The 24629-nt window shown below is 33.7% G+C and overlaps 2 protein-coding genes across 4 annotated transcripts; one reads left to right on the top strand and one right to left on the bottom strand.

Annotated features, from left to right (window-relative positions):
• Positions 1-412: 412 nt before the first annotated feature.
• Positions 413-7641, top strand: LOC123207445 (RNA polymerase II C-terminal domain phosphatase-like 2). 3 transcript variants are annotated; one of them, XR_006500343.1, is made up of 16 exons: positions 413-990; positions 1088-1558; positions 2193-2403; positions 2733-2890; positions 3057-3127; positions 3235-3340; positions 3432-3521; positions 3937-4078; positions 4185-4435; positions 4517-4565; positions 4901-5034; positions 5115-5168; positions 5590-5686; positions 6172-6345; positions 6711-6787; positions 7265-7641. XR_006500343.1 is itself a non-coding variant. In XM_044624851.1 (16 exons), exons 1-15 carry the CDS (start codon positions 721-723, stop codon positions 6759-6761), a joined length of 2316 nt encoding a protein of 771 aa, XP_044480786.1. In that variant the 5' UTR covers positions 413-720; the 3' UTR covers positions 6762-6787; positions 7265-7641. The 3 variants fall into 3 exon arrangements, 1 of the variants encoding a protein (XP_044480786.1); XM_044624851.1 differs by having other exon boundaries at positions 6172-6332; XR_006500342.1 differs by having other exon boundaries at positions 414-990; positions 6172-6583.
• Positions 7642-8939: 1298 nt separating this feature from the next.
• LOC123207446 lies at positions 8940-12102 on the bottom strand. The gene is made up of 5 exons (XM_044624852.1): positions 11733-12102; positions 11293-11326; positions 11055-11215; positions 10368-10967; positions 8940-9452 (listed from the first exon to the last, which is right to left on the bottom strand). Exons 1-5 carry the CDS (start codon positions 11937-11939, stop codon positions 9150-9152), a joined length of 1305 nt encoding a protein of 434 aa, XP_044480787.1. The 5' UTR covers positions 11940-12102; the 3' UTR covers positions 8940-9149.
• Between the last annotated feature and the right edge of the window lie 12527 nt (positions 12103-24629).

Raw genomic sequence — 24629 nt, 5'->3', positions numbered from 1 at the left:
ATCCCTGTAGATTGCAATGTTACTCTGCTTTAGCCTTGAATCTCTGAACTCATCCACAATATTCCTTTTGTTGATTTTTATGAAAATATGTACCAAAATCCAAATGCTTCATAATTTTCAAATCATCGCATAATCGCCTACACTTCAAAATATTATACTGTATAGATACATGGCTTCACAATTATACTTTTTTGTTACTAAAACAAGTATTTATAAAGAAAGTAAAAAAAATATGTCAACGACGTAATAAATAAGATTATCTGTCTAAGAAAAAGAAATTAAAAAAAAAAAGGAAAAACAAAAACGAAAACGTTTAGAGGAAGGAAAATGAAATATAAAGGAGCATCCTTTGATACAGTGCCACGTGTAATAATGGTCCCACCTCATCGCAGGGAGCATGAACTTCCGCCCCTTCCGCTGAAGCAATCCGCAACCATATAGTATTTTCGTAAATTCATACAAAACCAACACTATAAAATAAAATCAGCCTCTCCAATCCTTGGCCGGTGGAAGAAACCTCTTCCTCGTTTGAACCCATCGATAGAGAGGGAGAGTGTCTGAGAACCGAAAGAGGGTGAGTCAAAGAAAGAGCGCAGAGGTCTTGAGTCTGAGAGAGAGCAGAAAAAAAATAAAGCGATTTTTAAATCTTCGAGAAATCTTGTCACATTTTTACTTTTGTTGTCTCTCTGAACACTCAACTGTGCAATCAGAGAGTGTTGAATGAGTCTTTTAGGGTACAAATCCGTCGTTTATCACGGCGATATTTGTTTGGGAGAATTAGATACTATTCCAGTGTCGGACAAGATTTTGCAGTTCCCAAACAACGAGATTCGGATTCACCACTTGTCTCCAGCCAGCGAGCGATGCATTCCTCTCTCAATTCTCCACACGATTTCTTCATCCTCGTTGCGTTGCAAGCTCGAATCTTCTTCTCCAGTTCAACAACCTCATTTGATCAATCTTCACGCCGCTTGCTACTACGAATTGAAGGTGTTGTTGAATTATCATTTCGTTTTAAGCTGTCTGTTTGTTTATGTAAAATATCAGTGTATTTGGTTGTAATTTTTTTACTGAATTGACTATACAGACGGCGGTTGTGGTTACTGGAGATGAGGAGGTTCATTTGGTGGCAATGCCGAGTAAGCAGAAGAAGTATCCTTGTTTTTGGTGCTATTCTGTTCCCTTGAGTCTGTACAATTCATGTTTAGGAATGTTGAATCTAAGGTGTTTGGCGATTGTATTTGATCTTGATGAAACACTTATTGTTGCCAACACCATGAAGTCGTTTGAAGATAGAATCGAGGCTCTGAAAGCTTGGGTTGCACGAGAGACAGATCCAATTCGGATTGCAGGAATGACTGCTGAGTTGAAGCGGTGCATGGATGATCGTATGCTGTTGAAGCAGTACACAGAGAATGATTATCTGATGGATAATGGAAAGACATTTAAGATTCAACAGGAGGAGATTCCTCCACTTTCTGATAATCATGAGCGAGTTGTTCGACCTGTTATTAGATTGCAGGAAAAGAATCTTGTTCTCACAAGGATCAATCCTGAGGTTTGGGTCTATTTGTTGTTTTGAAGCTAATTATCTGTGTATGAAATTTGTCCATTGCTTGTGATTAATTGAGATTGCTTGCATTAATGAATGTAAATTTGATTTGATCAAGTGAGTTTGTTAGACTTATGTGTCTACATTATAAGAGGGTAGAAATTAGATGGCACATGATTGTACAATGAGGATGGCTCATTGTGTGTTTTTAAAGTATTATCAAGTAGCCAAATAAGTGACTGCACTAAAGAAATCATGGATGTATATGATGTACAATTGTGGAAGCCAATATGTAATTTATAGTTCTTGTTGGCTGACATAGGAGTGATAGAATATTTCAGTAACACGCTCCATGGGTTTTATAATTCTTGTTGGATGACACTGGTGTGATAGCATATATGTTGTCCTATCATGTGTGTAGCTTTGAGTATTATGAAATCCTGTTGGTTTTTGGGATGATGTTTGGGACTTGCATAGACTTTTTCAAGCTTAGCCATATATTAAATATAAGATTAATAAGACTTAAATTTGACATATGTATAGTATATTGTTTATATGGAGTGTAACCATTACCAGAATTCAGAATTAATAGGTGTGGTGGTTCTCTTTACCTGATTGTTGTTGATGCTTTTGTTTGTAGAATCGTGATACTAGTGTGCTTGTGAGGTTACGACCTGCATGGGAAGATTTGAGAAGTTATTTGATTGCAAAAGGACGCAAGAGGTTTGAAGTTTATGTTTGTACCATGGCTGACAGAGATTATGCCTTAGAAATGTGGAGGCTTCTTGATCCAGAGGCACACTTGATAAGTTCAAAGCAACTCCTGGACCGTGTTGTTTGTGTGAAATCAGGCATGTCTCTTATGTTTTAAGAATATTTTGGCCTTCCTTCATTCAGGCTGTGAAATTGGCATGTTGTTTTATTATAACATGCAATTTGTGGAAGTTATTCTTTTTTTTTTTTTTAATGTTATACTAGATCGTGTCAAACCTTGGTCTATGGTTTTATTTTATTTATTATTTATTTAAGTTGTTGCTTGTGTTGCAAATTTTGGTTTATTATATATGTGCACTAGTCATCATGGAATATGAAATATTTATTTATGGTGCTTGAGTTGGCCAGCTTGCTTTTCCTTTCATGTTTTTTTTGTTTTTTCTGAAAATTTTTATTGTTCTGACAGGTTCCAAGAAATCTTTGTTAAATGTCTTCCAGCATGGAATGTGCCATCCAAATATGGCAATGGTGATCGATGATCGTTGTAAGGTTTGGGAAGATAAGGATCAACCTCGAGTTCATGTAGTTCCTGCATTCAGTCCATATTATGCTCCTCAAGCTGAGGTACTAAATTTCTTTCTGTAATGTTAATTCAATATATGTTTTTTCGTTCTTTTCTTGTTTGAGTAAATTATTATATTATTTCATTGGATTTCTAATAAAATTGTAATGACACCAAAAATTTTCTGTTGATATCTTTTCTGTTTCTCTTTTTGTTTTGGGTTATCAGACAGCAAGTGCTGTTCCAGTCCTTTGTGTGGCAAGAAATGTTGCTTGCAATGTCAGAGGTTATTTTTTCAAGTAAGATCTGTATATTTTTATGTTTTATAAAATCTCATTGATGTTATGTTGTCTTAGTAAATGTTCAAATTTTTTTGTTTTATTTCTTATATACTATATTTTTCCAGGGAGTTTGATGAAAATTTATTACGAAGAATATCTGAAATCTCCTATGAGGATGATGTGATAAACTTGCCACCTGCCCCTGATGTGAGCAATTACTTGATATCAGAGGTATTTGAATTGAAACCATATGATTTCTAATTTGTTGACTGAAAGTTTGTATCGTTGTTTTTTTGCTAATGTGGCTGTTAATGTTTTGCAGGATGCCAGTTTTGTACCAAATGGCAATACTAATGCCCCAATTAGTGAAGGCATGAACGAAGTTGAGGGGGAGAGGAGATTGAACCAACTGGTATGTTTAGAGTATTCGTATGGTCAAATAATAAAACTATGTATATTCACTTTGAATATACAAATGGGTATACACTTGATGTGTGTCATCATTTGATTGAATGATTTTGAATTAAAAATAAAACAACACCTAATCATATGATGACACACTTAAGGGTGTACACATTTGTGTGCTCAAACTGGGTACGTATAATATTGCTCATGGTAAAAAATAATTCTCAGAAGGCCTTGGTTGGGATTGTGTGTTTACTGGTTAAGTAAAGACATAATTGATTTCATCTACAATTATTGATGAACCATCATTTTTTAATGCTAATAAAGGTATTTTCCAATTGGTAGTCCTGACTTCCTTTTCATGTCTCATAGTGAAATTTAATGATTTTTCTTCTACATTGACCTTAGTTCTTGTATTTTAGGATGAGAAGTATGTTGTGGACTCAGCTATGAGCACTATGAAAAATAGCCTTGATTTGAAATCTGAAACTTCCCAGCCACCTGTTGTACTTATTCCAGATGTCATTGGTGCAACATCTTCAGCAACAATCAATCCTTCTCAAAGTATGGACTTCATTTTTAATTAAAACTTTTCCTTTTTCTATTATTTTGAAGGAATGATGTAGGGCATTCCTTGATTCTTGTTATTTTTTTTTTGAATTTACTATAGAACCTAGTTTGCTTGGGACTCCTGTTAGGCGAGAGAATAGCTCTATGAGGCCTGGTTTAGATTTAAGGAATCAAAGCTCAGGTCAGCCCTCTCTTCTACCTAGGTTAGCTGCACAAACATCATCCTCCCCAATTCAACCACAGGGGGGCTGGATAGTGGAAGAAGATGTCAACAAAGTGCATCTAAACAATCAACCAGGTTCAAGTTCAACTGGTTTACTCTCGCATGCATCCCAAGTGAAGGGTGAAGAGGTTCATTTGAATTTATTTTGTTCAAGTGTTTTTGTAAGCATTATAAAAAAATTATCTAATTAACATTGCTTTTGGTTATAGGCAAATTATTTGCATAGACAAAACACGCTACCAACTGCTCAGCCTGCAGGTTAGTGACACTATGGACAGCTGAATGAATTTAAATCATTTGCTGGTGACTAAAGTTAATCCTGTGAAACGATTTTGGTTGTAAGTGTACATTTGATAGGATAGGAAGCATTATGGCTTATACCCAATGTAAAGAACATCAGTAAAAACGTCTTTTTTATGCTTGTTTAATGTTTATTAGTGAGGTTGAGCTTTTCAGAGCATATTACCCGACTTGGAGACAACTAAATGGCTACTTTAAATTTGTTAAATTATATGTTTGGACTTAATTTAATGCTATGATGATTTCATGTAATCATATATAGGAAATTGATTGCTGATTGAAGTTTCTTGCAGAGGTTGGTGTATCTCAAAATCATGCATCTTCTAATGGTAAAGAAGCTGAGATTGAAGGTGGAAAAACAAACTTTCTGCCATCCCATTTGTATATTGGTGTGCTGCAAGAAATTGGAAAGAGATGCAGTTCAAAGGTACGCAATGCTTTCCCTTGGAGTTTTGTAGCCTTCTTACTTGCCTTATGGTCCTAATCACATAATGTCTGATGGTGCAGGTCGAGTTCAGGTCTGTTGTAAGCACCAGTAAGGATTTGCAATTTTCTGTTGAGGTCCGTGGAAAGTTTTTGTTTCTTGGTTATTTATTCATGTGTTTTTACTGTCTTATTGATGAATTGTGAGTTACTGTTGTCCTTAGAATAGTTTAAATAATCAATTTTTTGTTAATAAATTATTTTATTATTGTGTAAGCACTGAAGTAAATGGGCAATGCTATTGAATTTTGTGAAAGACTTTGCCGTTCTTTAGACACTCTTGTTAATCACTCAACATTTACTATTATTACTTAATTTACTTGTACATGGTTTGTTGGGAGCCATGGTTTCATTTGATTTAGTCACCTAGAGGGTCGTGGTTACAAATTTGTTTGTTAGATAATTTCTTAATTTTTCCTCTTATTTTTATTTTTATTTTTTTAAGCCTAAGAAAGAACTTGTTATTGCTTACTGACTTTTGCAAGCTTTTTAATTTCAGGTTTTGTTCACTGGTGAGAAGATAGGTGTTGGAATGGGTAAGACAAGGAGGGATGCTCAGCAGCAAGCTGCTGAAAATGCCTTGCATAGGTTAGCAGGTAAAAAGTTCACTAGTTTACTTTCTATCACATCCTTTGCATCATTTAAGATTTTTTCTTTTAGACTGTTACAGCTTATTTTAGAGTATAGTTGCTATCATGTGAATCAAGGAACATCGGAGCTTAGACGTTTGTTTAACCAAATCAATCAAATAGAACTTGTTGATGTTGGAGACTCGTAATGAATCTGTGTTTGTAGGGGGTTATGGTTGTCGCTGCTTTTGTTGAGGGTAATATTCTTTGTTGTCTGATATGGTGTTTCTCTGAGTATTTGTTAGAGCTCAAGGGTTTATTGTAGTTGTTATGAATTATTTACTTTTATGGATTGTATGATCATGAAGTTAGTGCACATACACTGGAAAACGTGTTATTTTCTTAACTTTATCTCTATATTTTATTTCTCTAGGACCTATTTATCTGGTTCATTTTGGTTTCTGAGTGGAGACATATAGCACTGAATGTATTTTGTGTGCATGACATTCCAGACAAATATGTAACATACATAACACCTCATGGTGGAGCTGTGGACAGAGACTTTGATAAGCCTTCTCTGGAAAATGAAAATGGATTTCTGTGGGATACTGTTGATCCTGAATCAGATGAAGGGCCGAAAGAAGACCAGTTACGCAAAGAAAGCATTCCTGAGGTGGGAATTTCAGGTGATGCTTTCAATATTTGATTTAATTTCTTTGTTCAAAATCATAGGTGAGGCTTGGATAAAGGGTATGTGGGCAAGAGATTTCCAGATGAGGGGTCGTGTTATCTGGGAGAAACCACTCTTCTTTTGGATTTTCCATTGCACCATGATGTGGGAGCTAGAACACTGAAAGGGGAGTGAGCGGGCTTCATATCTGCTACTTCTGCCTTGACCAGGCTCTGGTATTTCTATTTTAAGAGGTAAGGGCTTGGTGGTCAGTCTCTAGATTCTACCCGTTATCCAAGTACTCCCATGTATTTTGAGGATTTTCATAAAATTTTAGTGGACCAAAATAATTTTTTATGTTTTCTTTTAAATGCCTTTCAGGCTACTGATATTGGACGTGGGAGTGCTTCCTCCGGTTTGATAAATCTATAAGTTCAAAAACATGCCAATTTCCCCAGGTAACTCAAAAATAAAACAGTAAAAATTTCCATCTTATGTTTTTTCCATTAAGAGGAATAAGTAAATATTCTCCCAAGAGGGGTTGAGAGGAGGGACTTACATCTTTTGAGTTATATGGGGCCACTACATTTTGGTCCGCTTATTTTTACCAGTTCATTTCCCCCTTCTTCCTTGTGAATGGATTCTATCTGCTTATTTGTAGGCTTTTAGAGGTTAATAAAGACTGTTTTAGGTCGACTGAAGATTCTGTCTGTTCCCTGAGCGTTAGATCATATGATGCATGTGGACCACTACTGAGTTGCTTATTTGCAGTTTCTGTTCATGTGTTCTCGGAATCAATTTATAGTTAATGGAAATTTTAGGGTTTGCTTATGGTAGATAATGATAGCATCAAGAGGCTTAGTAGTGGCAACTTAGAGCTTGGTGGTGGCTGATCTTTTAGTTTCTTGTATTAGTAATTTGTGGATTTTTTCCAGATCACTGCAGTTTATTCCAAGCAAACTGTCAAAAGGAAAAACTCCATGGTTCAGATAGTTTATCAACCTCTTGGCAACAGAAGAAAGGGCATCTTGTTTCATGAAAACCCATTTTGGGGCTTTGGATGGGGCAATTTGTACATTAATATGACACATCTTCGCCAGCAGAGCTGAAGTCGTCCTCCGGTGGAGGTGATTACATTTCTTCTCTAATTTTGTTTTACTTTCGAGAGATGATGTCGTCTCCTTTCCTATTGCACATTTTCCTCTTTTAGTGGATGTTTAGGGCAGAGCTTACCTCTAGACCATGTAAAGTCTCATATTGGTTCAGTAGATATATGAAATGGCAAAGTGCATTATAAAAACTGATTTGATGATGGACGTGGATTACAAACCTATATCTACAGGGTTCCGCCCAATCTCCCCCAAAGTGATCTGATGAATGAGGACACGTTTGGGATTCTGCTTTTGGCTATTATATTATTAATTTTGCAGATAATTAGCATTTAAAAAAAAAAAAAAGAAAGCTTTCTTAGGCAAGTGGTCATAATACGTCCAATTTTAATGGAGATTACCCCACCTTGAGCTACGCCAACTGAGAGAGGGTTCGGGCTGGTTCCTTGCAAATAATTTCAGAAAATTCAATTTTACCCCTCTTTTGACTTATAATTATTTATCAAATCACAATAAATTTAGATTTTTTTTTCATTTTTTATGTTTGTCGGGGGTTGATTTTGGGCAATTTTTTATCTGAACAAGAGACAATGATGGTGCAATGATTTCGAGGATTTTCTGGTTGACAGCTGGGAGGAAGGTTGAAGTAGGATTGAATTTGAGTTGAGTTGAATTGAATCTGTTTAAAATCAATGTTAAGTGAAATTGAGTTTGAATTTGTTTCAAAGTTATTCAAATTTGGTTCGTTTGAGGAGAGTTGAGTTTAATTTCGATTCGAATTTGAGCTTAAATCGAGTTTTTAACACAATTTGATATTATAACTAATAAAAAAATGATTAAAATGATATTATTTTGACGTATATTAATTAAAAAAATTATTTTAATCAATTTGTATTAAAATTGTATAGAGTCATGACTTTGGTGAGTTGAACTCTTTAAAAGTGTAAATTTGAAAATATTAATCTCTCATATTTAAATTTGAATTCACTTTAAGTTGAGTTCATTTTTGCACTTGAACGAAACCGTATTAGAAAATTTAGAGGCAAATGATGATCCTGTTCAATAAAAAATTAGTTTATAAGATTTTTGTAAATTAAAATAGAAAAAACAATTTAATAATTAATATTTATATTAAACAGTCAAGACATTTACATAATTTCTCTTTAAAAGATAAAATAGTTATTTACGATGCAATTAAATTGGTTTTTATCAACAAATTAAACTGGTTTTCATTACCAGAACCAGATAAAATGTGCGTAAAAAAGGCTAAGAAACAGTCATTCGTCCTTGTGAATACTTTGAGGCTACCATTCTGACTCGTGTAACGTACTTGAAACTCACCATGCCCTGTAGAAAGTTCACCTATACAAGGATAATTATCATTCTGCAGAGGCCAAAGACTATTTCCCATCCAAGGTTTGCAGAAATCACATCAAACCCTGGGTGGAAAATAGATATTTGGCCTTCCGCAGGAAAAAATAACTCGGGTATACACTCATTATTAACTAAATGCAAATCCTGAGAATTCTGAAAGAATAGCATACAACAATCATAGGTCAAGGAAATGAAGTTGATATGTGCATACAACAACAGCCTTTCACACTCTTCTACGGCATATGGCAGGTCACCACAAAAACTAGGAGATCGAGCGGCACAGTTGCAGGAAATACCTAATGTAACAAATCTTCCATCTCAGTTCTGTTTTATGATGTTACAGCAGTCCTAAAGTATCTAGAAGTATCTTTATAGTCCTACGACCCCATTGGATGTCATTTTGCAGAACATTACTTTCCACTGGCGTTTCCCGGGTATCCTTTTCTTCTTTGGCTAAATGAGGATCGTCTACTTGTTTGATGTCATTTGGCAAAGTTTTACTTTCCAATGGTGTCATCATAGTCTCCTTTTTCTCTTTGTTTAAATCAGGATCATCAAGCTGTTGCTCCTCTGTACTGGATAATATCTTGACTTTTTTCACCTGGCCAGAATTACTCTCAGGTTCTTGCTTCTCATCTGACTGGATATTAGTCAATGTTAGTAAATTGAATAGGAAAAAGGAAAACAAAAATGCATCTCATATGATATCAGCATTTAAATGACATGGATTTTATTATTTTGTTTCATGTTCATTATTTTTGGGAACATCAGCCATTATCAAGATAATATTGTACACAGACTGGGACTGTGTCTTGATAAATATAAGAGTCCCAGGAGTTATCATCCTATAAATACCTAACATCTCTCATTCTTTGTTAATGTAGAATTTGATTAGAATTGTCACAATATGGGTAGAATTTCGTCAATGCAGTTTGAACCCAAACCCTCCTCCTGAGAAATCTTACAGCTCTATAACTTTTGCTAACTCCTGTGGTTAAAAATACGGAAAATGTTGAATATGTATGTATATCTCATATCTTTTGGGGATGATGACAAAAGATTGATTAAATAGCCTATGAGATGGGTATGTATGAACATTCCATATCGATATTGTACACATAATTTGTCACAATTTTGCTTTTGAGTTTTACAACCAAAAATGCGTTTTAATAGCTTTTGTTATCATCCTTAAGCGATATAAAATTCATACATACCTAGGTTATATGAGATCCCAAAAGCGTGATGGAGAGTGTGTCTAAAACAGATAATATCTTGACAGCTAACCTTAGACTAGATGTTACAAAAAATGTTTTGATGACTATACTTTTCATCTTAGACAGTGAGACAATCCCATCCTTTGCAAAAGTAGCTTTGTAAGTTTTGTTGTGTAATTGAATAAACAACAGAACATCACAGGTCATGTGGATTCTACTAACATTCAAAGATGTGGCTTAAGGAAACTGTAATGTTATTGCAGGGCAGGTAAAAGCAACAGAACAAATGAAGAAAGATAAGATAAGGGAACAACAGAACATTACACTCATCAAGCAGTTACCTCAGGCAAACTTAGGTTCTCAGCTTCCTTCATTCCAAGCAAAGCATCAACAGCAACACTTGACTGATTTTCATTTTGAATGTCTCCTTCAGTTGACACAGTTTCTAATGGAGTCAAGCCAGGTACTAAAACAGGTTCCCCTTCATAGGAGATTAGATCTCCCTCCTTGTCTGAGTTTTCTGCCTTCTTGACTGTTGCAACTCTGCCATCATGTCCCATAATGTCTTTTGCCATCACCATACTCTCATCAGTCACAGGTGTTTCCTCTATAGGCTTCTCCGGTGTCGATGACCAATGCAAATCACTATCAACTGCATCTGATGTGTCACGTACGCTGAAGATCAGCCCCTTTTTGGGCTGAATAAAGTCATCTGGAAGTATAAGTTCTGACTGGACAGCAGGATCTCCATTTTGATTAGCCATTGGTTCTTCCTCAATTATTTTCTTATATTCAGCATCATCCCAGTCTTCCAAAATGGTGATTGTATTCCTAGTTTCCCAAGTTTGAATGGTTCGATCAGGGCCTGGTTGCCATAGAATGTCGCCGGTGATTTCTTTCAGTATGAACTTGAAACAGATTGATTTTCCCACAGGTACATCCTAAACATAGTATCAGATCCACATTTATCCTCTAGAAAACATAATTGTGCATACTTATCTATAACTTATATGGAAGTTCTTGCTTACCAGCTCCACACTCCAAACATGTTCATCTGACCAGTCCAATGGTATTGCACTTTCAGGGTCCCATAAGCCAAACATAGGATCATCCCCTACAATGAAAAATTGCTCGCCGAATTTGCATTCTTTTTGTAACTGGAATTTGACATGAACAACATTTGATTGATCTGCACAACAGAATCAATGACATCAGGCTAAGATACTACCAAATATCTTAAGATTTGCAAAATCAGCAGGAACTTACAGGTATGTTCCTTAGCTACATTCTCCAGTTCTCCCTGCACAAGTAAAAAATTTTTAGTCTGGGTTTGTATTACAAGATCATCTTTTTACACAAAGAAGTCATAACCTTTTTGATCATATAAAGCATTTCGAAGCCCATCATTATCCTAAAACAGAAGCAAATCATACATTGATTCTTTACTGAACCAAAAAAAATAAGACTTTCTCAAGTTTGCAAAAATCCAAATTTCAAGCTTCTGGCATACTTTTAAGTCTGTATCAGAAAAGAGGAACAATAAAGCAGGTTCCCTATTAAATTTTCCTTTCTATTTGAAGGACAATCTTTTGCTAGAAAAGTAAAGAATCTATTCTTGAAAGGAGATTCTGAAAAATTATAACAGAAGAGAACAGGAAAACAAATTTCTCGTAAAGAATAATATGAAACACTGAAGAGAAAAAGACCTGAGAATCAGCCTCGATGCAAGAGATAAACCACACAGTCTTTTCTTTGAGAGAAAAGAGTTCCAAGAAGCGGCCATTTACATGCTTCTTGGAAGGTAAAAACGAAAGCTGGGGTCTGTGAACATACAACTCTCTAGAAGAAAAGTAACATCTGTGTCTATACTTGTCAAAGATTATCTTCGAAGCGGAAGTTGTCAAAGTTTCCATCTTTCTCAGTCGCTCAAGTTACCCACTTCAAGTTACAACCATGTAAGCTGAATTACAAAGAGAGAAATCCAGAAGTGGCAAGTCAATTCTTGTTTATTTCTATTAATCTTTTTACCGTGTTTCTTGTGGCTATGCTTATAACGGATCCGATTTCATCCAATTGAAACGCGAGAATCTCAAGCAAAAAAATAAATGTTTGCATCTCGAGAGACTTCATTTAAATGTCAGTGTCAGTGGTTACTTTTTCTGAATCCCCACCAATCATTTTAATGGTGGACATTGCCACCTGTCCCACCCATTTCACTTACTATTTTCTTCAGGCCCGGAGAAATTGAACTCAAAATATTGAATTTATTTATTTTTTATTGATGGGTTTGGTTTGGTTTTGTTTAGAGAGAGTCTGGAGAAGTTGGCAAGTGGCAACTAGAGTAATGAAATTCAGAAGTTCTTTCGATATTTTACAATTAAAGATGGGTTTTTTATTTTCAGCTTCTTGAAGAATGCAAAGTTATTGCTTCGGTAGCGAGCCAGTGCTGGCTTGGGGCCTTATTTTCAGCTCCACGTCTGTTGCTGTTGTGTTCACATGCATTTTTCCTCTGCCAAAGGACTTATCCCCACCCAAATTTAATTCAAATCTTAAATTGGTGTTTATTAATTATTTAAAATTCAAACATCTATCTATAAATTATTAAAATTAATAAAATCAGTTAAATTTCAAGAATAAAATTATTATTTTTTAATAATATATTAAAATAATAAAATATTATCTATTTTTCTCATAAATTTAAAAAGCTAATAATTTTTTCTATGATTAATCTTTGAAATGTTACATTCCCCTTAAAATGTCTTTCTTTTCTCCCTCATTTTTTCGGTGTCATTGTTGACCGACTTTACTCTCTTTCTTCCCTTTTCAATATGTCTTCAAATGAAGATACATAGGAAAAGAGAGGGAGAGAGTGAAGTCTACCAATGACAATGTTAGAAAAGGGAGGGAGAAAATAAAAAAACTCTAAAAGAAAAATATAACATTTTAAAGTTTAATTCTAAAAAAAAATTATTAGTTTTCTAAAGGGAAAAATAAATAATTTTTATTAGTTTTATTAATTTTAATTACCTATTAATAAGTGTTTAAGTTTTTAATAATTAATTATATCAATTGAGAATGTAATAAACTTTGGGTGGGAATATGTTTTTTGGCCTTTTTTCTCATGAAAGCAAATGAGCAATTAGTCCCTCTTCTTAATATGGGCGGATTAGAGTGTAACTTCGGGCCATTATGGGCCACATATGATAAACTTTGATGTTGGGCTTTTCCAGCTGAGAAAAACTATGATCCTTTTAATAAATATTAATTTATATATTCACGATGATATATAATTTTATAATTAAGTATTATTTTATTTATAATATAAAATTATTTAATTATATTATAATATATTATTATTAATATATAAATTAATATTCATTATTAATATACCTAAAATTATTATTTTCCAGAGTTGTGTTATATAAGCCCCTCTATTTTTCTTTTAATTTTTAATATATTATGTATTTTATATAGTAGTAACTATTATTAGGGTTGGATTTAATATGAACAGTTTAAACTTAAATCAAATAAATTAAATTTGGGTAAAAGATTATGTTAGTTTTCATAAATGAGAATCAAATCCACCCTAATTATTATAAGTGCGTTGTTCTTTTGGTACACCCCAATCCCATATGTTAAAAATTTTTTGTTTTTCAAAAAATTAAATCAGAATTTGATGTAAAGTTAAGTAAATACAGACAACCATGAAGATAAAAAAAAAAAAAAAAGGAAATATTTATATTAATACTTATCAATCAGATTTGATATGGAAGGTGACACACTTCTAGTTATTTTAATTTTGGAAAAAGGACTATTTCCTATCTATTTTTTACCCCATTCTCAAATCCATACCCACGACAGATCAAAAACCATTTTTTCCACCCATGACCAAATTGTCGTCCATTTTTTCTGTTAAAGGGAGGGGTAAAATAGTCATGTTACTATTTATATTAAAAAGTTATCAAGTTTATTACTTTTCACCCCCTATAGGTTTTAGAAACTAATATTTCACCTTTACCTAAAGTTTTTAAATTTTAAAAAGTAATATTTTCACCCCCAAACCTAGGGTTTTCATATTTTTTAAAATGCAGCCGCCCCCCATAACTTTCAAAAATAGCAGTTTCACCCCCGTTCTTCAACTTCATCTTTCGACGTCATCTCCGACGTCGTCACCGACCTCCTCCTTCTCCTGGTGCGACGACGATGGTGCAATGAAGAGATAGAGATCTCTTCGTCGCACCACCGTGCGACTAAGAGATCCACCCAGACGACGAAGGACGACGAAGCGTCGTCCTTCGTCTGTTCTTCTAGATCTGGATGACGCTTCGTCGTCCAGATCTAGGTGATAAAGGGTCGTCTTTCGTCGTTCTTTATAGTCGGAGATGAGAGATTGGTGGAATGTGTTGGCCGTCGGTGGTGGCCGGAGAAGGAAGCAAACCCTAGGGGTGAAATCTAAAATTTTCAAACTTTGAGGATGGGTTGAGGTGTTAGTTTTTAAAACCTGGAGGGGGAAATGGTGAAATTTTAAAGTTTTGAGGTTTATAATTGAAATAACGATTTTACCTTTATCCCTAACTGAAAAAATGGATGGCAGTTTGGTCATGGATGGGAAAAGTGGTTTTTGATCTGTCGTGGGTATAAGTTTGAGAATGGGGTAAAAAATGGGTGGGAAATAGTCATTTTCCCTTTAATTTTCAAGGAAGTTGAAAGTTGATATTAAAGGTGCCTTCGGTTAAGATAATTTTTTATTGTATAAAAAAATTATTATAAGGATAAATTAATTAAAAAATTATTAGATATAGCTTTATTATTCATAAACCCCCCCCCCCCCCCCCCTCCCCTAAGGTTTAAAAAACTAATAATTTCATTATTGTCTAAAGTTTTTAAACTTTGAAAAGTAACATTTTCAGCCTCAAACCTAGTGTTTTCATATTTTTCAAATTGTAGCCACCCCCTAGAACTTTCAAAAATAGCAGTTTCACCCTCACTCTTTAACTTCAACTTCCAGCCTCCTTTTTGCCGTCTTTTTTGGCGTTTTAAAAAGAATTAGTGCTCATGACATCTCTACCTCTTGGATATTAACAATTCTTTCTTGCTTTTTAGAATCTTATACTTACCCTCTTCACTCTTTTTGTTGGGTTATACTTTGGACATGATTATTAGATATAGAATCTTCAATGTTATTCTCTTTTGTCTCTTCACCCTCCTTATTCTCTTTGAAAGGCTGGACTTTTCAACTAAAAAACAAGAAAACAACAAATCTTTACTGAAAATAGATCATCTTCTTCTCTTATTAATCAATGAATCGCAAGTACAATATAATTATAATCATTTGACAACATAAACTTAACAAACTGATTTCATCTTAACCATACAATTGAAAACAGAAATAACAAACTAACTGTAGGACTTATCTTGGCCATTTGATTGTTTGATCTTGTTAAGGATTCATCAAAAATCAAAGTCAACGCATTTGAAGCTAAGCTAGAGTTACTTGAAGTGAGCCCTAGATTCATTCGTGTGAAAGTAAGAAAGTAAAGTGGAGACTTCCTTTTCCAAGTGAAACAGTTCATTTGAAGTAACTTAAAATGCACCATTTAGTCTTTGTACTTAACATCCTCCTTCAAGCCAACATGGTAGAATGCAATGGCAGACTTGCAATCTTTAGAAATTTAGAGTAGCCCATTTCTTAAGTGTAGCTAATACACATTAACATCACATATCAACATCAGTTAACACTCGTCAATAGCAGTGACCATACATTTATTCATCAACCATAAATTTGATGTCTTCCATGGAGCCAAAATAAATAATAACACCTAGTATCCAAATCATATCCTCCTTAGTCCCAAAAACAACCACAATCTAGCTAACTCATATTCACCCATTTGAAAAAAAAACTGATAAAATCACAACTTGACAAAGTCATAACCTTGATATCTTCCTTGAACGGTCATAATTGACATGACATAATTCTCATACACACGCCTTAATTCCATACAACTTCTACTACAATCTAGCATCCTTCCTTAACTACAAATTCCAAACTTCTCTACTACCCGAAACTACACCTGGTACTATTCACATACAAATCATAATTTTTGAGTCACTCTTTGCACCAGTTTCAGAAATTTAAAAAACCAAAAAGGAAGAACTCAAAAGATACCATCAACCCACTTACACATTTATACTCCAAAAAAATTTGCTCATTCTTACATACTTTCTTCAAAGGCACTTATCTTCTCATCCTTCCAGGTTATATAGTACAGTGTCTGAGATTGTTGTTCATCTTCATCTCCAACAGTTCCTTTGTTGGTATTACTCTCTGCGCTCTCCTCAGATACTTTTGTTAACAACTGTCCTTAATTTATATTGTCTATACTATCTTCACTGTTAGTAATCCTCCAATTTGCCCAGTTTACCACGTACAATTTTCTCCTTAGCTCCTCAAATCTTGTCACAAATAAAGATTTTGTAAATACATCAATTGTTTGATGAAGAGTGGCTACATGCTGCATTATCAGTTTTTACTTGTAACTTGCTCCTAGACAAAACGTATATCAATTTCAATATGCTTAGTCTTGCTGACAGGAACCGTCCTAACTCTCTAACCCTATAACACCCAAACACTCTTATAGGAACTTAGGAGATCGAGACGTATCCTGTAAAATTTTTAAATATTCTGCAACACACATATCTATAACACTTAATTTTTTTTAACATCATGTCTAGACCTCTAACCTTACCATAATTATACAAAAAAATAACAACCTGATTTCAAATTCAAAACATAAAATAAGCTTTTGATTAGCCTCCGGCCTTATCATATGCATAACAATATTTTTACATCTTGATTTCCATTCAAAATCATGAAATTAGTTTAACTAGGCCTTCGGCCTTCAATGTTTCATAAGTTTCTCAAAGAAAATCCAAATATATGTATGCAAACTGGGACACCTATTGAAGATGTTATATCGTGGCACAACCTTGAGCAAAGTCATTGCTTGATACGGTCCTGGAGATGTCTTGGAGGGCAAAATTCTATAAAAGTGAGCTAAAAGCTCAGCGAGTGGATAGTTTATAAAACATTCTTGAATACTACATATATATCAATAAAAATCTGCAAGAGTTCCTAATGTAGTAACCCATTCGAAGATATTTAATTCCTAAGAAATAATTAGAACCATCACCACTAAAATAAAATCATTTACTGCTAATAATTAAGATTATCAAGAATATCGCACTTGAACTAATTATTGAAATTCTTACTAAATGAGCACACAACCTCCCAAAGTAGTTCAAAAGTTGCATTTACCATTGAACAAAGTTCATGACCACATCCAATATTTTTTTCTTTATAGGGTAACACACTTATGACAATGAGGTTGCCAACAGTTCCTATGCATACTCAATATTCTGAATAAATTTAAAGGAACACACATTGCACGAGTGATAAAATTATGCTTAGGGAATATCATCTTTAAAAAGAAGCTCTGATTATCAACAACTCATATTTTATTTTCTTTATTTATTTTTGAACCTCTCACCAATACAATAACTTAAGTTGTACATCACTACTAATATTCTCAAGGAGAAATTGTCATACCCGATGGGTGTCCCCAACACAGGTAGAGCGAGAAAGAACTGTCATATCTGAAGTGCTGAATCTTGCTTGGGCAGAGCAATTGAAATCTATCATATCTGAGGTAAAATACTACACAGGCAGAGCAATTGCAAATTTGTCATACCTGACATGAAATACTGCGTAGATAGAACAACTAACATCTGTCATATCTGATGTAAAATATTGCACAGGTAGAGCAACTAAAAATCTGTCATACCTAGCTTGAAATACTGCACAGGCAAAACAACTAACATTTGTCATACCTGGCGTGAAATACTGCGCAGGTAGAGCAACTGATCACCAGATATGCAACGACATAATTCTTTTAATACCATATTCATAATTTAATAACTCATTAATAAAATCTTAGACTAATCATCATCAGATAACCATGACCTCGCTATACTGAATTAACTATATTCAATTCTACATCCTACTACAATACCAATTTGGTAGCATTCAGCAATATAGTCATATCCATCATTGAATTAAGGTTTCTTCAACTCTACCGTTATACACCCATTAATAAATAAATTATTTAGCAATTTTGGTCATCCATAAACTGGATTTAAATCACCTTCAACTCTACATGCTCACAAACATCAATTCAAATAACATTTAGCCATTTTAGGCCCTTATAGAACTGGTTTAAATATCTTTCAATTTTACAGCTACATACAACGTCAATAATTAAATATTCAGAATTTCAGTCAACCATTTTTGACTTAATTGACTTTTGCTCGCGGCCACACATATAGCCTCAATTAATTTAACATTCAAATTTAATAATACATAACATTGAATTTAAGTTGCCTTTACTCTACAGTTACCCACAGTCAAAATCAACAATATGCATAATAAAATCCATAATATCATTTATCAAGGATTGAAAACAAAAACATAAGTTTGCATAATTTAAAAATATAGTTCAAGGTTTCTTTCCCACTCACAATTTGAGCAGACCCAAAGCTGATGCTGGAATTCTTTATGAATCTTCCATCTTCTTCACCTATTTGCACCAATTTGAAGCAACATAGTTCAAATTTGGAAATCCCCAATTTAAATAGTGATTTCAAACCCTAGAGTTTATCAGATGAAAATTTGATACCTTATCCTTATTTTCCTATCAATTTCTTCTTCTTCTTCTTTCTTTTCTTTCCCCATTTTTTTTCTCTTTTTCTTTCTCCTTTCTTTTCTTCTCTCTTTTTCTCTCTTTTCTCTCTTCTCCTTTGCGCTTTCTGTTTTTCCCCCGTAGAAGAAGAAGAAAGCCTAATGGCTTATTTAATAAGTTAAAGAAAAATTTACTCTTTAAACCTTATACTTACACAATATTTCACATAACCTTATAAGTCTTAACAAATTACTATTTTGGGCTAGACATTCCTAACAAGTAACTTTTATCCCCATGAACAAATTTTTGGGTATTTCACTTGTTGTGTAGAATTGCATTGGAGGCTAGAGCACTAACATTAGTGTTGTCAAACTACACCACAAGGACAACAATGCTTTGTATTTTTATTTCACTTTGAAGACTAATCAACCAGACAACTTCAATAGAGGCTTGACAATTGTTTTGTACTCTACTTCAGTTGAAGAGAGTGTCGCAACTTTTTGCTTCTTGGATCTCCACTGAGCCATATTTTCACCAAAAAACAAGGCTAAACCACTTGCTGATCTCTGATCACTTATATTGCCAGTCTAGTCTGCATTGATAAAGACTTTTATAGAAAACATCTTAGTGGGTCTGATTAAAAGACCAAATGACTGAGTTCCTCTAATGTACCTTAACACATGTTTGCATGCTACCCATTGTAACTCAGTTGGCTCCTTCAAAAATTGGTTGAGCTTGTTGATAGTAAATAAGAGATTAGGCCTAGTCATGGTGAGGTACTATAAGGCCTCAATAGTACTTCTATATTATGATGGATTTGAATATAACTCACTGTCTCTTATAAAGAGTTTGGTTCCTACAACCATAGGTGTCTAACATGGCTTGGAATCTTGCATTTGGGTCTTTTGTAATAGCTCTGCTGCATATTTTGGCTGAGTTAACAATAGGCCATTCTAGTTTCTATGAGCTTCTATTCCTAAAAAGAAGTTTAATTCACATAGATTTTTTAAAGAGAATTGAAAGTTCATATCTGTGATTAAAGATTGAATGTAATTAGAAGCTAGTCTAGTTAGTAAAATATCATCCACATATATCACTATATACTCTTACTTTTGAATTTCTTAAAATAAACAGACTTGAATTAGAAATCATAGGAATAAAAACTCTAGCCAGTGGTGCATTCTTCAACTTTTCAAACCAAACTTTGGGAGCCTACTTTAGTCTATAGAGAGTCTTCCTTAGTTTGCATGCATAATGAGGTTTATGAGGATCAACAAATCCTTAAGGTTGCTATATTGTTAATGTGTGAAATTTCATATTTTTCAGCATCTAATTTCCTTTATTTGTGGTATTTAATTAATTAATTATTCAATTAATTGCTTGTTTTAGGAAATTGGGCATTAATTGCATTATTCTGAGAAAAGATGCGGAATAAAAGGGATTTAAAGTTGTCAAATATCAAGACGCAAAGACAACAAAATACATAGGAGACGACTGATTGTGGAAAGGAAAAAATCTCGCTATTTGTTGAGAAATTCACAGTTAGGGACTTAATTGACAATTGGAGGAAGTTCAGGGCCTTGGGATGATATTTGGCACAAAAAAAGATGTTCTTAATGACTGAAGCAAACTTGGCACTATAAAAGGGAAAACTGCTCTCTATTTTAGGGATCTACTTAACATCATTTTCTTTCAAAAATAAACATAGCCGCAACCCTTGGTTGGTTCTTCTTCAATTAGCATAGGATTTTTTTATTTTAATTTTTTGTGAAGCCATGAACATGAACATGAACATGAGTGGCTAACTCTTTTCTTCAGTCGAGTAATCGGATCATGGTTCTACGACGATTGTAAGATCTTCTTTACCTGTTCTTTCCTTTTAAATATTTAATCTATTCTTGATTTTATTTATTGTTGTCTTGTTCAATTAAATAGAAGACATCTTATTTACTTTGGATTGAAAACAACTTTGCTAGATTAAATTATTGAATTCGTAATTATTTGATGATTTAATCATAAGTGGCTAACTAGCATGCTTGGTGAAGTAGAATAACTATTGTATGTTAGTGGAATAGGTTAATCTAATTTAAATAAAAACAGTGTCTGTGTTTTGTTGATTAGAATCGGTGGCTTTTCTAATTCTTAATTATGTTTTCAATTTAAATTCTACGATCATATCTATAATTAATTGAAAAACAAGAGAACTAATTAAAGAATGTTTCTTAATTACCGACACCCAAGGAAAAACAGAACAACAAGTGTCTTGATGTTTCATAACCGGTTTATTTAAAAGGAAAGATTAATCTTTTTATAGATGATCAATTGAACTGAACCATACCTGAATTACTTAGCTAGAACTCGCTTTATTATTGTTTCAATCTAATTTTCTAATTGCTTTGATTATTTAATTTTGAATTAATTTATTTTTGTTTATTTGGTAGGATTCGAAACAACAAAATCCCCCTTACTTTATTTTGTTAGATTTCATATAAATAGCCCAATCTCTATGGATACGACTCTACTTGCCCTATCTATAAGTTTTCATTGAGAGAGTAAAAAAAATTATTTTTGGTGGATTCGACACCCATCATGCATATATATCTCCTCTACCAAATCCCCAATTAGAAAGGCATTATTGATGTCAATTTGGTTCACAAGCCAGTTATAGGTAACAACTAGGGAAATTATCACTTTTATAGTTACAGATTTTACTACAAGACTAAATGTGTTTAGAAAATCTACTCCTAGGGTCTGTTGGAACCCTTTAGCTACTAACCTAGCCTTAAGTCTTTGCACACTGCCATATAAATTTAATTGGTCTTGTAGACCCATTTATGACCAATAACATTATGAGTATTGTCTGGTGGAACTAATTCCCAGGTGTCATTCTTAATTAGAGCTTCATATTCATCTTCCATAGCCTTAAACCACTGAGGATCACCTAAAGCCTCTGTTACAGATGTAGGCTCTTTTGGCATTGCTAACAAAACAAGAGACAATTTTCTAGGTGGTGGTAGATGCCTAGATTTTACTCTGGTGATCATAAGATGATAGGGCTGAAGAGGTTGCTCAACAGTTACATTAGACTTATCAGAAGACATAGTAACAATAGGTAGTGTAGGATTAGTATTAGACAAATCATATATTGGAACACTTATAGAAGGTTGAGTATTGGTAGTATTGATAAATACTGGGTTTATATTGAGTTCAGAATTTAGTGAGGAATTTTGGTGTGAGAATGGAGATGTGTTTAGGTTACTATTTGTGTGAAGTGGGTGATCTTGGGATGGTTGAACTGGTGTGTGAATAGATAAAGATGTAATGGATTTGGTTAAGTTGTTATGGAAATCAAAAGACCATTATGAGTGAATTCTTTGTGGATACATATTTGCTGAACTGCTAGAAGAAACTTTTGAGATGGAAGGTGTTGTAGGATGATTAAATGAAAAAAGATATAAACTGAGGAAAAGGTTAACAGTGTTTGAAATATGCAAGACAGATAGAGAATCAGAAGCAAAAACATGATCATTATCAAAAGGGAAATCAGTCACATCAAAGTTCATGAAGCAAAAATATATACTTTGCTTGTTTTATCTAAACACTGTACCCTTTATGCACAAGATTATACCCTAAGAACACGCATTTTCTAGTATGAAATTCTAACTCATGTTTGTTATATAGCCTAAGGTAAGGGTAATAGACACATCCAAAGGCTTTTAAGGTTGTGTAATCTGGTTCTTTTTAGAACAATAGTTGAAATGGTAAAGTGTTTCCTAAAATAGGTGAGGGTAACTTGTTGATAATATAGGTTGAATTTTGAAAGGCTTCCTACTAGTGGTTGATAGGCATGTGAGCTTGAGACAAAAGAACTAATTCTAACTCTACAATGTGTTTGTGTTTCCTTTCAAATCTCCTATTTTGTTAGTAGGTATAGGGACAAAGGTGCCTAAATATGATGCATGAGTGTCTGAATAAGAGTTTAAGGTTATATGTTCACTTTCTCAGTTAGTTTGTAGACATTTGACTTTTCTAGCAAATTAGTTCTCAAGAAACTTATGAAAGTTTTGAAATAAAAGCAATAGTTTAGATTTGGTTTTAAAGGGAAACACCTATGTAAATCTTGTGCAGTCATTTAGGAAATGAACATAGTATTTAAAACTAGTTTAAGAGGTTATTAGGGCTAGACCCCAAACATCATTGTGAAGAAGCTCTAAGGGTGTAGTAGCTCTAAAATCTAAAATGGAAAAATGATGTTGATGACTCTTACCATACTAATAGTCTTTGCAAAAGGGTAAAACTAACAAATTGGCACAAGTATAATTCAATTTTTGAAGTACACATTTCAAAATTTTATCACCAGGATGACCTAATCTTTTATGCCAAATTGTAAGATCAATTTTATTGATATTCAAGGCTTTATAAACAGAACAAATCAAAGATGTTACACCTAACGGACTATTAGTGCTAGATATTGAAGAAACAAACAGATTAGGTACAAAATTTGATAGTTGTTTTGAACAGAATTAACACACAAAGAAATTAGATTGAATAAAAGAATGCATGCAATCAAAAGGTGACTGAAGCTGATATAAACCATCCTTAAGAGTCCTTCGAAGTAACACAACTCTTGTATCCTTGTCCTTAACAAAACAAGAGTCACTCATGAATTCAATAACAACATTATTATCTTTAGTGAATTTTGAAACACTAAGCAAATTCTTGGTAATTTTAGGAACACAAAGTATATTTTTAAGTTTCAATAATCTATTTAAAGCAAAAAAAGAAATAATAGTGAATCTAGTGTGTGAAATTCTAAGACACTCACCATTCCTTCATTGCAATTAATGAGATCCTATATAGTTTTCCTTGACAGTGTAATTAGGTGCTAATCCACCTTAGTAGTCAAATGATTAATTACCCTTGAATCTATATACCAGCTAACATCTTCTACAATTTGAGGACTTGTTTTACTATAGGTTAAAGACTTTTTTGATTAGTAGTGCTATCTGTGGAAAGTCTACAGTGTAATTAGGTGAGTTGTAGGGATATACAACAAATAGCTAAAAGGTCTAGATGGTTGTATTTGGGTTGTAACATGGTTGATTCGATTATTATGTTGTGATGTAGAAGAGTAAAACACTATATTTGGTTATTGTGTTTGAGACTGGTGGTTGTGATTTGGTTACTGCATTTGAGGATGAGAAGATTAAGGATGAGAAGATTGAGGATGATGGATGTAATTTGGTTGATGTGTTGAAGGCTAAAGTGTTTGAGGTTGATATGTATATAAATTTTGATTTGAAGGAGATGAGAGGTGGTGGACGGGTGTATGTTTATGCAACTGGTATATTCATATTTTGGTTTGGTCTTGTATAATATATCTTAAAACTATGGTAGCATTGCATGATAACATGACTAGGTTTCCTATAAAGTTAGCACACAATCCTAGTTTTGTCGCTAAATCTGCCTCTACCCCTGCCTTGATTGTTATCACCAAAATCACCTGGATAAGTGCTAAATTGTTTTTGTCTTATATGATCATTTCTGCCTAGCTACTCTTGATTGGTATTAACATGAAAAACACCACTGCTATAATCACTCAAGACACTAGGTCTTCCATTCGTATACTCAGCTCCATACCTACTGGTTTGTTTCACCATATTAACATTTACACCACCACTAAACTTATGAGAGAATCTTAATGTTCTGTTGAGCCTCTGTTCATATTTTTGTAAGATTGATTTAACCTTAGCTAAACTAGTGCTCTTAGACTTCATTCCACCTATGATATAAATCATCATGGGCTCATATTCAACCCCCAATCCATTTTTTTTGTTATTGTCTGACCACTTGACACCAAAGTATCAA

The sequence above is a fragment of the Mangifera indica genome, unplaced genomic scaffold (assembly GCF_011075055.1).
Source record: "Mangifera indica cultivar Alphonso unplaced genomic scaffold, CATAS_Mindica_2.1 Un_0078, whole genome shotgun sequence".
Lineage (NCBI taxonomy): Eukaryota > Viridiplantae > Streptophyta > Magnoliopsida > Sapindales > Anacardiaceae > Mangifera > Mangifera indica.
This window is presented reverse-complemented; position numbering and strand designations above follow the sequence as displayed.